The following is a 16,485-nucleotide window of genomic DNA, read 5'->3' on the forward strand; positions in this document are numbered from 1 at the left end:
ACCCGTGTTGTTTAAGGGTCAACTGTATGTGTGTGTGTGCACTTAGATAGATAAGTAGATGGATAGATAGATAAAACTTAATGCAAGGTGGAAGTATTACATTCCTTAAGAGAAATAGAAATAAAAATAAAGTTACAGGAAGTCTAGAGGAATGCATTATTAAATTTAGGGGATAAATGGGATGAGTGGTAAGTTAGGGAAATTTTAGAGGTAGTTTTGAGAGATGGGTTGCTGTCGGCATTGGTGGAGGGAAAGGGAGGAAGAAGCATTTTAGCTGGAGGGCTGTTATTTTCAAATAGGCAAGGAGTTGGGAAAATGTGGCTCTGTGTAAGGAAGTTTGGTTGGAGATCAGGGCATGCGAAGGAACTTGAGTTTTCTGCATAACACTGTCCTTTCCTCCAGCCTTCAACTCAGTAAATACACCTCTGTGCACTTGCCCACTTGAGTACTCGAGCCAACGTTAGAAGTTATCCTTTATTCCTCAGAGGCTGTGACCAACATCCACCAAAATACACTGAATTTGTCCATTTCTCTTCCCTGCTGGCACCATACCCAAAGCCACTATTTCTTACCTGGACAACTGCTATAGTTCTAACAAACACATAACCTTCTACTCCTGCTCCCTTGTGCGTTCTGCAATCCCACCCATTCCCACTGCCCCATCCCATTTCCATTCTGAAATCGTATATCCAAGATCCTTTTGCCCCTGCTGAACATGTTTCTTTTCCATTAAACACTTCCCCTGTTTCATAGTTCGGCTAGCTCTTTTTCATTCTGATCTCAGATCAAATTTAACTTCCTTAGATGAAGTCTTAATTCGTTATTGCATCCCTAGCACCTAGAAACAGCTTATACATACTCAAATGCTTGTTCAGTGAATAAAGTGAAATGGAATTGGAATATTGGGTTGGAAATTAAGTGAGAAACCAGATTAAGGTTATGGATGCAGAGAGATGATGATTCTCCATCTCAGTCACGTCTAACCTTTCCTTCGTTGCAGTAGGCCTTTATACTCTTGTTTCTCTGCATGAGGAGAAATGTCAAAGAACTTTGCTCTCATAAACCTCACATCACTGAAATTGGTGCGCCTGATTTTCCATGGCAAGGATGTATTAAATGTTCACTGCTTCTCTACTCTTGCTTGTGATCACAACCTTGCAAACATTCTGCATTTGGTTTCTGAGGCTCTTTATTGCCCCATTACCAATAACTTGGGCTGATTAGTGTCTTGTAGACTCTCACTTTCCTGTAACTATACAAGCTAACATTCCTAATGACTTTGTCTATAGATGTAAGGTGCCAGTTGCTTGAGTTACTGCAAAAATGATCACTATAGAGCAGCCATATTTTTAGGATAAAGATCAGAAGCAGACACACCAGTGGGCAGCTCTCTGTCACGCCACACGTAACAAGTTACAGAACACAAACCTTTCACTTCTTCAATAGAATATCCTGGGTATATTCTGTTACAATATTGCCAGCTGTTTGCAGTCTATTCACGTTCCCATGGGAGATTGGTTCTACAGAAGCAAAGGGAGGAAAAATTTCAATAAGAGGATGGTCGTCTACAGAGTAGAGTGCAACAGAATGAGGAAGAATGGGACCTGAGAAAAGGCCACTGGAAATTGGTATCACTGATCATTTGGAGAGAGCAGTTTCAGTAGAGGTGTGCATGGGCCTGGGACAGAGGGACAGAAAAGGAACAATAAGTGATGAAAGGTGAGTTAGTGGAGAGGATGTGATTTTTTGAGAATTTCTGAGGTACATAAAAGAAGATACAGTCTTTGGCTTTGCTTTTAAATGTAGGAAAGATTTGAGTTTGGTTATAGGTAGGCAAAACAAAAGCATGGGAGAAAAACCAAAGATACAGGAGAGGCAAGAGGGCAAGAGCTGGGGTTGAGAGCATGCGTGAGGAGATTAGCCTTGGCATGTCTTCCAAACAGGATGAGTGACTAGAGTGCAGGTGGGGGAAAGGGATACTAGAGGAGAGTGGTCACTGAATGACCTTAGTCCTACCTGTAAGAGAGGGGGGTTGAGGTCATTTTCCTGGAGGGTAGGAAGAGCAGAGGGTAGAGCTTTGAGACCCAGGGACTCTTTATAGCTTTGTAAAAGCATGTATGTACTTAACAGATCCAGAAAGGATCTAGAAATTTAAAAGTGGTTTCGTTGGGATCATTGTTTGAATTCACAACTCTTTTTTTAATTTAAATTTAAATTTTTTTAAGGAGAACTGAATGGAGCAAATGCCTTCTGTGGGGCGTCAATCATTGGGGTAAAAATGTGGAAAAGAATGGTAGAACCAAAACCTGGTTCTAAATTAAATTATTAGATTTCTTTTCCTGCTCCTCTTCACTTTTTTCAAAGGTAAAAGTATACTTGTAATGATTCTGAAGTCAAGTAGTATAGAAGGACATAGTGAAAAGCTAAGAATCGCAAAATATGCCTCTACCACCAAGTTTAGCTCCTCTACCACTGGAGACATTCAAGCTGTTTTGTGTTTCTTCTGGTAGTTGCCTCCATGCCTCTCAATAGTATGTTTATACCACTGTTTCTTAATTTCTTAATTTCAGACATAAATTAATAGTTTTCAAGACTGATAAATGAGGATTAAGCTTACATTTCCCACCTCCCCTCCGTCCCACCCTCTTTCTAGGATCATATCACTACTTTTGATTCCTCTATAGGCTTCCTTTACAATGTCTAATAATATATTTTCACCATTATTTCTTATCTCATTGGCTGTCAACAGTATTTCTTGTCTCTCTAGTGTGTAAGATGACAATATTAACACCACTATCCTTCCTTTTGACTCTCCTCCCTTCTCTTGGCCTTTGTCATCTGTGTTCTTACCTTATTAAGGTTGATAACACTTGCATTCTATTTTATAATCATTATTAATAGTCCTCTTAGCTTTATAGGTTGATATAGTTCACTGCAGATCACAGTGTATACTATGATTTCATTTTTTTAAATCGCTTTTTGTTTTTCTTGGTGTTTCTAATTATTTTTTCCCTTCATCCTTTTGGCCTCTATCATAACCACAATTATTTTAATGTCTCCCATCACATCAAGTATTCTATAGAGTCATCCTTTTACTCCAGAAAACTCCCCTGTAGGCAGGTCTCCTTGCTTCAGTCTGAACTTGTTGATTTCTTATCCTAATGCACAGTTGTCATCTTGGGACTTAGCTGCTCTCCTGAACTGAATCCATTATTTTCTAGATTGCATATATGGCAACCATTGCCTTTTGCCAGTGTCTTATGTCAGATTCCCCAGAAGTGGGAACTTCCCTAGAAGTGGAAGTTCTTTATTTTTTAAAAATTTCATGGATAGTTTTATGTGTCATGAACATCTTTCTCCAGTCTGTGGCTTGCTTTGTCTTAGTTCATGATATCTATTGATACATTCCTAGTTATATTTTAGAGCTTAATTCAAACATACCTTTGTGAAAACTGAATATTCCCCTCCCTTACATCATGTTAATTGTTCCATTTTCTGAGACACAATAACCATTTCCATATAACACTGTTTTAGTACTTAATCACAATACATTCTAATTGACTTCATTTATCCTCTCTTACAGGAAAATTATCTTATTTTGCTCCAGCACTTAGCCTAGTGCCTGGCCATTTTAAGTGCCCAATAAATATTTTCTGAAAGAAACTGTACCCTTGAGATGTAGCCATTCCCATTCACCACATTCATCCCATATACCACTCTATAATGGTCAGGGTTCTTAATCACAAATTCATAACTAGCTCATTTAGGCGAAAATGGATTCACTGAAAGATATCAGGTCACTTACAAAATTGTTAGAAAGGCTGGAGAAACAGTTTTGATGTAAATCTAGGAACAACCCCAGAAACATGCTACAGCAATGGCCCAATATGGATGCTGCTGCTTCTCCCACTGCTGCCACCAACCACTGAAAGCCAGGAGCCCGACTTTGATGTGACCACTGTTGTCCCACAAACTTGGCTACCTCTGCTACTACCTTCATTGGCAAATGGAAGTTCTGGGCAGAGCCTGTTTCTCCATATTTCTCACTTCTGTAACCTAAGTCTTGTGCAGATGACTCTGATCTTTGTGGCTTAGGTCATATGACTGCATCCAAGCTGCAAAAGAGGAGGGGAATTTGCAACTATCAGGAGGCAGGACTAGTGCAGAAAATTCCCCCAAATAGAGAAAAGATGACAGACAAGCACAAATATGATAGATGCCATTATACCTTCCAGTGTGCTTCTTCAATACAACATTGCAATGCTGTCTACTTGAGGGTGCAAGAACTTCAGAGAGTTTATGATTTCCTTACACATTTTGATTTGACATGCCTGGAAGCATTAAAAGAGGATCTTAAACTATACAGCCAGGTAGTATACCCTGGGGTGATACACCCTGAACCGCTTCATCAGCATATTCAGCATTTCTCAACAGTCCTAGGAGGTAGGTACTAGCTGGAGGGTGAGAAAACAGAGTGGTTACCACCTTACACAAGGCACAAAGAAACTGTGAGGGGTAGAATTCAAACCTCTTAAATCTCAATCCAGTGCCTTTTCTGGTGTACTGCTGATAGCTGCACAGGTTTTCTCTTTTTTTAAAGAAAGGGTGGTATCCAAAAGCATGAAAGAGATTTACTTTCAGAATTGGAAGGTACAGAGCATTATGCAGGACTCTGTAGCTATTACCTCTGGCATCTCTGAGGAGACTGTGGGCAGTGAGCAAGGGGAGGAGAGGCCTGAGTTCCAGGGGGTGAGGACTGGCCCCAAGTGTCCCCCTCATCAATGATCTTCCTTCAAATACACACGCAGGATACACACACTACCAAGGGGGCCAGCCTTGAGAGAGAGTTTTGATAAAAACCATCCCAGAGTCCCATGACTGGCACTGGGCACCACTTAGAGTTCAGAGAAATAAGGAAAGATGAGCACACTAAGAGGTTGGGATGGAAAAATGGAGATCAGCTAAGCCGGAATGAAAGTGTGGGTGGGGAAGAGGTAGAGGGGGAAGCCGGCATCGGGGTGGGGTGGAAAGATCACATTCTTGTGCTTGAAGTGCAAGGATAACAGCGATTAGATAGAGAAAGAGGGCCGGGGCAGAAGGTTACGAAGGCGCAGGCCTAGGATAGAAGGAGGCTCTAGGGCCGCCCCCTGGGGGCATCTTGTTACCAGGTGCACTTAAATTTGTGTAGCTTAAAGCAGGCCCCTACGCTCTGGCTTCACGAAACGACCCTACGGCAGATGCCGAGGTGTTCAGGGTGACCTTAGGGACTCTTTCTCTCAGATTCTCCGTCCTCGCTCACTCCCAGACGTGTACTGCTAATAAGGCTCTTCTGGAATTCTAGGTTATTCCGTGGCCTTCCAAGAAGCCTCTCCCCATATCCTTTCCCTACAAATGTTTGGAAGCACAGGAAAAGCAGCCTGCAGACTCCCATTTACCTGGACACCCTGAGTGACACCGCTATCGCTGCCCCTCGCGGGGACTGGGCTATTCTGCACGGTCCAGGGCTCGCTTGGGGTCTGGGGCATCCCGGGGGCGGTGTGCGGCCAGCGGGTGTCCTGGGGCGGGCTTCTGGGTCTCGGCAGCGCGGTAGGAGGCAGCGGCGACGCTGGCTGACAGGCTGATGATGCCCGGTGCTCGCAGCCGATGGGAGGCAGCGTGAGCCCGAGAGAATCCGGAGCAGCTGCGGTGGCAGCGCTGGAGCGCAGCCTCCTCCCGCTCCCACAATGCACAGGGCGAGGGCGGCGGCGGCGGCGGCGGCAGCAGCATCACCGGCCGTCGGGGTGGCAGCGGCGGCGACCCCGAGGACCCCGGGCACGCCGAGCGCGCGACACTGCTCGCGGCGAGCCCGGGAGTGATGGCGAGGCCCCCGCTGGCCGCCCGCGGCTGAGGCGCCCCACCCCGCCCCGCCCGGAGCGGCCCGCCCCGCTCGGCCCTGCCCTGCTCCCTGCCGGCTGCAGCCCCGGCGTTTCCTAGTCGGCGCGGGCAGCCGCCCAGGAGAGGTGCGGCCTCCGCACAGGCGGGGGGTGTCGGCGCCGCGGGGCCCGCCATGGCCGCGTCCGAGCTCTACACAAAGGTAAGGCGCCCCGTGAGCCGCGCCTTGGGGAGGGGGCCGCGCGGCCCGGCGCCGCCAGCTGTCAGGCCGGGGAGGGGCCGGGGCGCGGGGACCCAGTCCGGCCCCTCCGGCACCACCCCCTTTCCGAGCATTTCGAAATCCTCCGCCCTGCCCGCCGGTCGCCCGCAGAGGCGCCTTCCTTGTTCGGGCGTTGATGGTTAAGGCGGCGGAGGGAGGCCTGCCTCGGGGTGCCTCTCTGGCCCCTGCCACCTTTCTTGGCCTGGGAGCAGTGCGGGTTTCTAAGTGGAAAGCGCGTCTGTGTGGCTTTAGTAGGGCGAGCCTGGGCCAGGATTGCTCAGCCCTCCGTCTTGCTTTAGGAAAAATCCTGGCTGGTGGGGAGATCCTAGATCTGACAGATTAGATGGTCGGTCCCTCCCCTGGGGACACGCGCTTAAAATAACGTCTGGTGTTGGTATGCGGTGGCACTTCTACCGCCAGCCAACCTTTCTGTGAGATATGGAATCTTGCAAACGGTCGCCAGTCGATTTTCACCTTTAGTTGCCCGGTTTCAGATTGCTACTCTGGGGTGGAGAGCCCCTGGGGAAGATGCAGCCGAATAAATGCGAGCTGATTCACTGGGATGGTCGGTACTCATTTGTCGCTGGGAGTTTGCAATCTGCGTGTAATCCCTTAGAGCCTTGTTAGGCTCCATGTCTTCACCATCCTCTGGGGTGAGCCTTTTCCTTCTGGGTTTAGTTTAAGGGAAGTGGCAGCCTTTCCTTCTTATACTGACACCAGTATTCTCTGGGGCTGGTAATCTCTGAATGGCATATTTTGGAGAACTGTTCCTTCAAGACAGTGTGTGGTGCCCTTTGTGACTGTGTGTAGTCATGGCATTTTATACTCTCACTCCTGTGTAGGTAGATGTTTTGCCAACTATTAATTACCTCTAATTCCAGTTAACAGAATTGCCTTAACTTTTCGAGTTTGCTTCTGCAGCCAAGTCTACATTTATGGTCTCATAATCACTGCTTCCAAATATGACCCAAGTAAGCCCAGGGCTCAAGTTGCAGCATGTTACAGAAGGAAGAGGTCTGGACCCGCCATCAAGAGACCTGGATTCTAGCCCTTGATTCTAGCCGGGGCCTTTTCACTTACTGTGTGACCTTGGGCAAATCACTTAACCTCTCTGTGCTTTAGTTTCCTCATCTGTAAATGGAGTTAATTATACCTGCCCTACATCTCTTACAAGGCTGTTGTTGTGAGGATCAAACAATAATACATGGGAATGCTTTTCGTAACCTGTGAATTTCTCTACAAATATGAGGTATATTTCTTCAACCATGAAATGAGTTTGCATGAAACATTTCCTGGGGCCTTTCTCTTTCCAGCTGCAGATTTGAGGACTACACAATTGAAACTTCTCTCTAAACCTGATAATTCTTTAGGCATTGTAGATCTCTAATGTACGATTGAATGCAATTGGAAATTGATCCAAAGTTACTTTATAAACAAACATTTATATAAAGCTAACTATGTGCCAGGTACTGTTTTAACTGCTTTACAAATATTAACTCATTTAATCCTCATAATAAACGTATGAGGTGGGTACTAAGAAATATCAGAGTCATTTTCACAAGAAGAGATATGCTCTGTAAATATTCCTTAGTTACTTTGTATAGACCCCATTCTTCACTGCCTGAGGAGTCCATCCTTCAGCTGCCTAATTGTAGGCTGCTTAACTAGACACTGGTTGTTGCTCTTGGATTTTGGATCTTCTTTTTTCTCCCAAAATAATTGGCAAGAAAAAAATTTAAAAGATCCTGTGATTTTTAAAATTGTAAGGTTTTGGGCTTTGGTCACAATCACAATCTGTTTTAAAATTCATGCTCTACTCATTGTAAAGACAAACTGGTTTAGACATCAGTAGGGAGGTTGAGCTTAAGTTGCCTTCTCCTAAATACATTTATACCTAAGAATAATCTGGTTACTTGGTTTGTTTGTTGGCTCATTCTTTTTGTGAATGGACCTTAGCTTAATGGCGGACAAAAATATTTATTGAGCACCTCCTGGGTGCCAGGTACTCTGCTTAATATTGAGAGGTTCTAACATAAACAAGACACAGTCCTTTCCCTCGAGCTTACAGCCTGCTTCTTATATTCTTGGCCCACTTTGAATCTTCAAGGGCATAAATAACCTGCTGTTACCTCGGCAGCAGGCAGACAGCTGGTATGGTATTTCTTTGTAGAAGTTAGGGAACAGGTTGGGACATGAGAAGGTTGGAATGATTCTAGAGATAAAAGCTTGGGTAGTGATTATTCAAGGAATAGGGAAATCATTAGAGGTAATATAAACGGATATTAAACACAAGGATTAGACTTCCCTGGTGGTGCAGTGGTTAAGAATCCGTCTGCCAATGCAAGGGACACAGGTTTGAGCCCTGGTCTGGGAAGATCCCACATGGTGGAGCAAGTAAGCCCGTGCACCACAACTACTGAGCCCACGTGCCACAACTACTGAGCCCACATGCCACAACTACTGAAGCCCGTGCACCAAGAGCCCATGCTCTGCAACAAGAAAAGCCACTGCAATGAGAAGCCCACGCATCGCAATGAAGAGTAGCCCCCGCTCGCCACAACTAGAGAAAGCCCGCACGCAGCAACGAAGACCCAGCACAGCCAAAAATAAAATAAATAAATAAATAAAATTTAAAAAAAAATTGTATATAAACACAAGGATTTTCCCCTTGCAGAGGATTATAGGGAAGGAAGTTCTGGGGGTAGACTACAAGGAAAGATATAATAGTGACATGCCATAATTATGGTATTCAACATAGTGGTTAAATTTGAAAAGTGCCCTTTTTAAAAATGTCGTTCAGAGCTTAAAGGCAGATTTTGATGTGTGATAGAAGTCAGCTCCTATTACAGTGAAAGACAAAAGACCATTCAGTTTATTCTTTTTAGCTAAAATGATAATGGTTTTGTCACAGCAATTCAGCAGGGCTTCCTTTTTGTAAATTTTTGCAGCAGTATAAACATTTTAAAGGCAATAGCCTGGTTCCTAGGATATAACATTTCTGGAAACTAACATTTTGGTTAAAACATGTTTGTTGATTGTTAAAATAACAGCTTTGTTGAGATATAATTTACATAATGTACAATTCACCAATTTAAAATGTACAATTCAAAGGTTTTTAGTATAATCACAGAGTTCTGTGTTGATTTATTTTTAGATCCACCTGACTTGTTCCTGAAAGAATTGAAGGTGGCTGTGACATCTTATTGTTTCTGATTTTGAAAATATTTGCTGGTCTTGACTTTCCAGTGGGTGTCTGAATGATGACATCACTTGTAGCTACTTTCAGCAACTTCAAAGGATTCAGCATTTGTGGAGCAGGGTTTATTAATTAGACCTGGATGGATCACCAATAGCAATAAAATGGCATCCTAGTCGTCCTCACATGAAGTTCCCAGACACCATGGGTACCATATAAATGCTGTAGAATGGCCAAGATTACCTGAAGTTTAATTAGGAGTCCCATAGTATGTCAGGATGCTGAATTTTCTAACAGTACAGAAACAGTCTAAAACCCTCACTCCAGAAGCCAAGTACACTTTCCTTAGATGAAACAGCTATTAGGCCAGTAGATTGTATATCTGTAATCTTCCTTTCCCACCGTATTTCCTCATACCTACTGAAGCCGCATGGACTAGATTTTTTCTGGGATAGTCCCAATTTTATATTCTATGCCATTGTCCCTTTAAATCATCAATCCTGGAAATTCTAATATTTTGGTGTTGAAATTGCATTTCTTAGACTGCTTCCAACATCTTAAAGCAGAACAGAAATCTCTGCTTATGTGCCCTGATTTGGGCTTTGGCAAGTACATTCACTTTTCTTAAGTCTCCTGTCATGCTCCTTCTATCTGTATTTCTTCCTGATGTCCTTTGGCCTGTTAATGGCTCTGTTGTTTTCCTAGTCCCTCAGGTTGGAAACCTCTGTAGCTTTTTCTTTGTCTCATATTCTACTTCTTCTTTACCAATTCTAATTTTACTTGACATCCAGCTGACAGTTCTCTGTCTTAATGACCTGTACACATTTCTATCTTATTATAGTTATCTGTATATATGTAAGTCACTCCCACAATACTGTAAGCCCCCTGAGATGCTGGTCAGGGTTTGTTTACCTCCTGTAGAGCCTAGCACAATGTCTTCCACATAGTAGGTGCTCATTAAATATTTGTTGGATGGATGAAAAAATATTTAAACAGGAGAGAAACAGAAAATAATGGTTTGGGATGATTAGTCCACTTGCAGGAATGAAGCAAGGTATAACGGAGTGGTTAAACAAGTAAGCACATTTTCAGGCATGTTGAACAGGGTGAGTAATAGAGAAGAAAGCTGGGAGCTAGGGAGACCAAGGAAACTGTTGTAGGAAACAAAAGGGAAAGTGATGAAAGTCTGGTAGATTGAAGTGCAGGCAGAAAGTGTGAGAGACAGGTCTCTGTGATGGAGGAGATACAGGAAGAGAAGGAGAGGGAATAGTGTAAGTTAACACCAGTGGCTCTAGCTTTGGAAACTGGAAGTTAATTCTCATTATATCATGAATTTTTGCTGACTCTGGAATTTGTAAATGGCTCAGAAATACTTCTTTAGACTGTTTGAGCAAAGCAGAATGGTTGTGATTTCCTCTTGAAATTTGTTACTGTTTACTGAAGTGTGACAGTTCGGTGTATTGCCCAGTGGCTAAAAGATTACAGAAAAGTTATAATTTTAATGAGAGTTGCTAGTGCCACATAAACAGTTTAAATCTTCCTGGTGCTTTTAGCTTTTCGAAGTAAGGGTATACTGGAGGAAGGTCTGAATGGGGTTCCAGGGATTTAACTTCAACCTCCAAAAGGTTGAGGTGGAGTGGGGGGGATAACTTTCCTATAGGAGACTGTGGGAGAGGAGGGTAATTTAGCTTCTGTGTTCTTCACTTTATCATGAATTTTACCTCCATCGGGAGAATCTAGGGGCACATGGCCCACTAGAGGATGGATTAGATTTATCTGTCTCTACTTTAGGTAATTCCTAACGAAGTATGAGGTATTATCAGAAGTATAAACTCCTGGCTGATCTATGGAATAAGGTCTGGCCCTAGGTGAAATATTGTGTGGGCAACACCACTCCACCCCAACAGGCGTGTCCTGTCCTACAGTAGTTTTCCCAGACTTTCTCCATTTGTCTACCTGGGGAGGTTGTCCTCTCCCTTCCCTCTAGCTCCTGCCTCTGTATCTCTGTCTCTCTTTAATCAACTTTATTGAGGTATAATTTACATTTAATAAAATTCACTCATTTTGGGACTTCCCTGGTGGTCCAGTGGTTAAGACTCCACGCTCCCAATGCAGGGGGCCTGGGTTCGATCCCTGGTCAGGGAACTAGATCCCGTGTAACCATCGCAACCAAAACCCCACATGCCACAACTAAGAGCTGGTGCAGCCAAATAAATAAATAAATAAATATTTTTTAAAAAATTCACTCATTTTAAGTGCACAGTTTAATGAATTTTGATAAATATATTCTGTCGTGTAACCACCATCACAAACAAGATATGGAACATTTCTATCCCCCTCAAAAGTTCGTTGGTGCTTAGCTCCTTCTCTTCCCCAGCTTATTCAAAGCATTTACTGGAGTTGGCTTGCCCGCTGGGGCAGAGGAAAGAGTTGTTTGTTTGTTTTCAAAAATGTATGTTATGATTCCACCTTAGCTCAACCAATATTGATATCTGAATATAGAGACTTGACCTTGGGTGTGACTCCCATGGAGTTTCACTGACAGTGGGAGGTGGGAATAGTTGGAAAGGAGTTTAAGTGGTTTATTTAATCTTTTCTTCACACACTTACCGCCTTACCTTTACTAATGGTGTCTGCTTTTGATGCCTTGTTTCCTTAGGTCCTTAGTGTGCTAAAATGCCCTTTAGTCAGTTCTGCCCTTTAACAGTTCTCCTGCCTCATCTACCTTGGTAGTAATGTCCATCTGGGTTTGTGCTGATAGAGATTTTAAAACTTTGCAGAAACTTATCCCCGGCTTCTTCATGCCTCAGACAGTCTCCACTTCTCTTCAAAGCCCTTCTCAGTTGAAAGTCTCCTTAACCAGCTGCCATTTGCATTAAACATCTCCATGTACCACAGAGGCTTTTTGCCAATTGTAGAACTTAGGGATGATGTAATTATGCTTTAGTTTCAAAATAATGGCTGCAAACTTGATTGAAATCAAGGAAAAAGTGCATTATCCACTCCTAAGTGTTCATGAAGATCGTCTATCTACCTCCTTTGGCCTGATGTGCTGCTGTGTTCAAAAATGTGAGCACAGGGACTTCCCAGGCGGTCCAGTGGTTAAGACTCTGCCCTTCCACTGCAGGGGGCGGGGGTTCGATCCCTGGTCGGGGAACTAAGATCCCACATGCCACACGGCACGGCTAAAAAGTTAAAAAAAAAAAAATGTGAGCACAGTGCTGGACTGGAGGGAGATGGGACATAAAAAAAAGACAAGTTTTGTCTCTCTTTAGTCACTCATACAAAAACATGCATTGTCCTGGCCAGGAATCCTGTGTATGTGGTTGGAGTTTCCTCTTTTTTTTTTTGTAAATTTATTTATTTTTGTCTGCGTTGGGTCTTCGCTGCTGCATGTGGGCTTTCTTTAGTTGCGGCTAGTGGGGGCTACTCTTCATTGTGGTGCGCGGGCTTCTCACTGTGGTGGCTTCTCTTGTTGCGGAGCATGGGCTCTAGGCACGTGGGTAGTAGTTGTGGCATGTGGGCTCAGTAGTTGTGGCACATGGGCTCAGTAGTTGTGGCGCACGGGCTTAGTTGCTCCTCGGCACGTGGGATCTTCCCGGACCAGGGCTCCAACCCGTGTCCCCTGCATTGGCAGGCAGATTCTTAACCACTGTGCCACCAGAGAAGTCCGGGGTTCCTCTTGATAAATACATTCTGAAGGAATTTCAGAATGGGAGAAATAAAATGATCAGGGCAGTGAAGAGGCTAGGCAGATTAAAAGGACAGACTCTTCAGAAAGATGAAGGTGAAGTGGGAAAATGGCAAAGTATTTATTTAACACCAAGATTAGAAGTTTATAACATCAAATCCCAGTTTAGTAGGGATACTTGTTAGCTCTTGAAATAAATAAATATGTCATTTAAAATGAATTTCTACTCTAACCATTGTTTTACACATATGAAACTCATTATCTCAAGTTATGATATCAGCTAAGATGTGATAGATAAATAGAAAGGGTCTGGCTAATTCATGGATCATAGTTCTGATACACCGACTTTCCGAACCTCTCTTTGACAGTGTTAAACAATTTACCAGCCAGAGCTGTTTTAGTTGGAAGTGATGGAAACCCAACTCAAAGCCAAAAAGGATTTTATTTGCTTAGATGCCCTGAAAGCCCAGGCATGGCTAGATTCAAGGCTCTGACATGGTACCTCTGGGGCTCTCTGTCACTGGCTTTCGTGTCAGACTGCTGTTTGATATTGGTTTCACCCTCAGGACAGCTCTTTTCAGGGTCAGTGGCACCTGCAGACCACATGGTCTAGCTCTGGGCCTGGAGGAAGAGAGCCTGGTAGAGGAATTCTGGTTGTCCTTGCTTGTGGTTGTGTGCCAAGTAGGTGGTGGGAGAGAGACCATGAGCAGTCCAGTCTTGCTCATCTCAGAGGCCAGAGGGAGGATGGGGCATCCTGATTGATAGTCCTACTCAGACCTGGTGGGGTGGCTGAAGCTGTTCCCCATCAGAAGGAATAGTACTAGAGAGACAAAACAAAACAGCTACCCACAACCAATGTCCACTATGAATCAGTCACCAAAAGTGACAAAGTGACTGAGTTCCGCCTCTCCTTTTCTGATTTTTGAGAAGATGAATAGGAGGGTTTTGACTAGGAGGACATTGGATATCTTTCCCCTAGAGAATCATTTTTAATAAAAAAAAAAAAAGGTCATGGAGAATCAAATGCAAATGTTGATAAAAGCATATGAGGGGCAGATAAATTAGGAGTATGGGATTAACAGATACACACTACTATATATAAAATAGATAAGCAGCAAGGATTTATTGCATAGCACGGGAATTATAACAACCTATAATGGAAAATAATCTGGAAAAAAAATATAACTGAATCACTTTGCTGTACACCTGAAACTAGCACAATATTGTAAATCAACTATACTTCAATTAAAAAAAAAGCATATCAGAGATAGACGATTAAAATAATCATCTATCTAATAATATAATAGATGTCTAACTAATAATAAAAAAAGTATTTTTTATTCAGTCTTAATTAGGGGGCTCTGAACCCTATGTCACCTTTCCTTCTGATCTCTTTCTGCCATATTTCCTCAGCATTTTATTTACCCTTATTATCTTCACATCCTTGTATGCAAACATTATTCTCTTACCCCATTTTCACCCAAGGATAAGTTGCAAAATTTCTTATTTCCCCCTTTTGACTGTTCAGATCATCCATTATTCATCTACAGTGTTCTAATCTTTTTTTTTGCTCTCTTACTTTCCACCGTGTCATTTACTTCTTGATCCTGTACTACTGACTGTAGTTCATGTACCCACTCCTAATGCTCTGTTGTGCTTTGTTATAACCAAATTTCTTATGGAGTGAATTATTTAGTAATTTAGATTGAGGAGGGTACTTCATTTCCTCAAAGCTATGTATTCTTGCTTTGTTACCATTCCCTGAATCTGACATCACAAAATAGAAGTAATTTTGTGTGAGTTTACATAAATCATTTTCTGTGTATGTGAGTGTGTATGTGTTTCAAACAAACACTTTTGTGTTAGACTAGTTTTGACTAGTTAGACTAGACTAGTTAGAACTTAGTTTTTCATCTTATCATACTGGAGTGATTACAATAAGATAATCAGCTATTCCCTTAAGGATATGAGCTCACTTTAAAACATTTTTATAGCAGTACTTAAAAAACTTTTAAACAGATTTGGTCTCTCTATACTCAAGCTGAAAAAAGTCTTCTAGTTTCATAAGCATCATGCTCAGTTTGGGAGCAGAACTGCTAGAGATATTTTCCATAAAATTAGGAAAGGTATATCTTAATAATAAGAAGTTTGGGTCAAAACCTGGACTAAACTTTCATCAATTCAGAATGTGTATTTGTTAAATCTTATTTTAGAAATGGAAAGTTAAACCCACTAGAGTTAATATTGTATTTTAACCCAGTCTTCCTGCTTATACTCATTTTCTTCATTCTAACCAAGATTTCTCATCCTCTGCACTGTTCTTTTTTTCTGGGGGCTTGTCCTGCATGTTGTAGGATATTTAGCCTCATCTCTAACCTTTATCTGCTAGATCCAGTAGCATCCCCCACTCCTAGTTGTGACAACCAATCCATATTGTCTACAGACTGCCAAATGTTTCCTGGGGAGCAGTCCCCTTTCCCCCTGCCCCTGCTTGAGAACCACTGCCCTAGAGTGGGATTAGGGTAAGAAAAAGTGGGAAAGAGTTAAAAATGGAGATTAATTGGAAAAACTTTTTAAAAATTGCCTTTTCAGGGAACTTCCCTGGTGGCGCAGTGGTTAAGGGTTCGCCTGCCAATGCAGGGGACAGGGGTTTGATCCCTGGTCCGGGAAGTTCCCACATGCCGCGGAGCGACTGGGCCCGTGTGCCACAACTACTGAGCCCGCGCTCTAGAGCCCATGCTCCACAACAAGAGAGGCCACCGCAGTGAGAAGCCCACGCACCACAATGAAGGGTAGCCCCTGCTTGCCCCAACTAGAGAAAGCCCATTCACAGCAACGAAGACCCAACGCAGCCAAAAAAAGTTTTTAAAAATTGCCTTTTCAGTAATACCTCTTCTGCTTATAGGAATGATATATTGTAGACAATTTGGAGAATACAGAAACATATAAAGGGGGCTTCCCTGGTGGCGCAGTGGTTAAGAATTGGCCTGCCAATGCAGGGGACACGGGTTCGAGCCCTGGTCCAGGAAGATCCCACATGCCGCAGGGCAACTAAGCCTGTGTGCCACAACTACTGAGCCTGTGATCTAGAGCCCGTGAGCCACAACTACTGAGCCCACATGCTGCAACTACTGAAGGCTGCACGCCTAGAGCCTGTGCTCCACAAGAGAAGCCACTGCAATGAGAAGCCCGCGCACCGCAACGAAGAGCAGCCCCCACTCACCGCAACTAGAGAAAGCCTGTGCACAGCAACAAAGACCCAACACAGCCAAAAATAAATAAATAAAATTAAAAAAATAAAAAAGAAACACGTAAAGGAAGAAAATTTTTAAAAAAACTATACCATCCAGAGATGATTATTTTCAACCATTAATTTACTTCAAGTCTTTTATCTATATTCATAATGTTAATTTTGATGATTTTTAAGCTTAATATGTATTGTGATAATTTTTATGTTATAGAATATTC

The 16,485-nt window shown here is 43.1% G+C and overlaps 1 protein-coding gene across 1 annotated transcript in view; it reads left to right on the top strand.

Moving 5' to 3' along the window:
- Positions 1-5,914: 5,914 nt before the first annotated feature.
- Positions 5,915-16,485, top strand: part of MYO5A (myosin VA) — a 196,046-nt gene continuing 185,475 nt past the window's right edge. Inside the window, exon 1 of the mRNA XM_061180310.1 lies at positions 5,915-6,073. Within this exon, the coding sequence (XP_061036293.1) occupies positions 6,047-6,073 (27 nt within the window). The 5' untranslated portion in view covers positions 5,915-6,046. The remainder of the gene's footprint in view (positions 6,074-16,485) is intronic.

The sequence above is a fragment of the Eubalaena glacialis genome, chromosome 2, assembly GCF_028564815.1.
Source record: "Eubalaena glacialis isolate mEubGla1 chromosome 2, mEubGla1.1.hap2.+ XY, whole genome shotgun sequence".
Classification (NCBI taxonomy): domain Eukaryota; kingdom Metazoa; phylum Chordata; class Mammalia; order Artiodactyla; family Balaenidae; genus Eubalaena; species Eubalaena glacialis.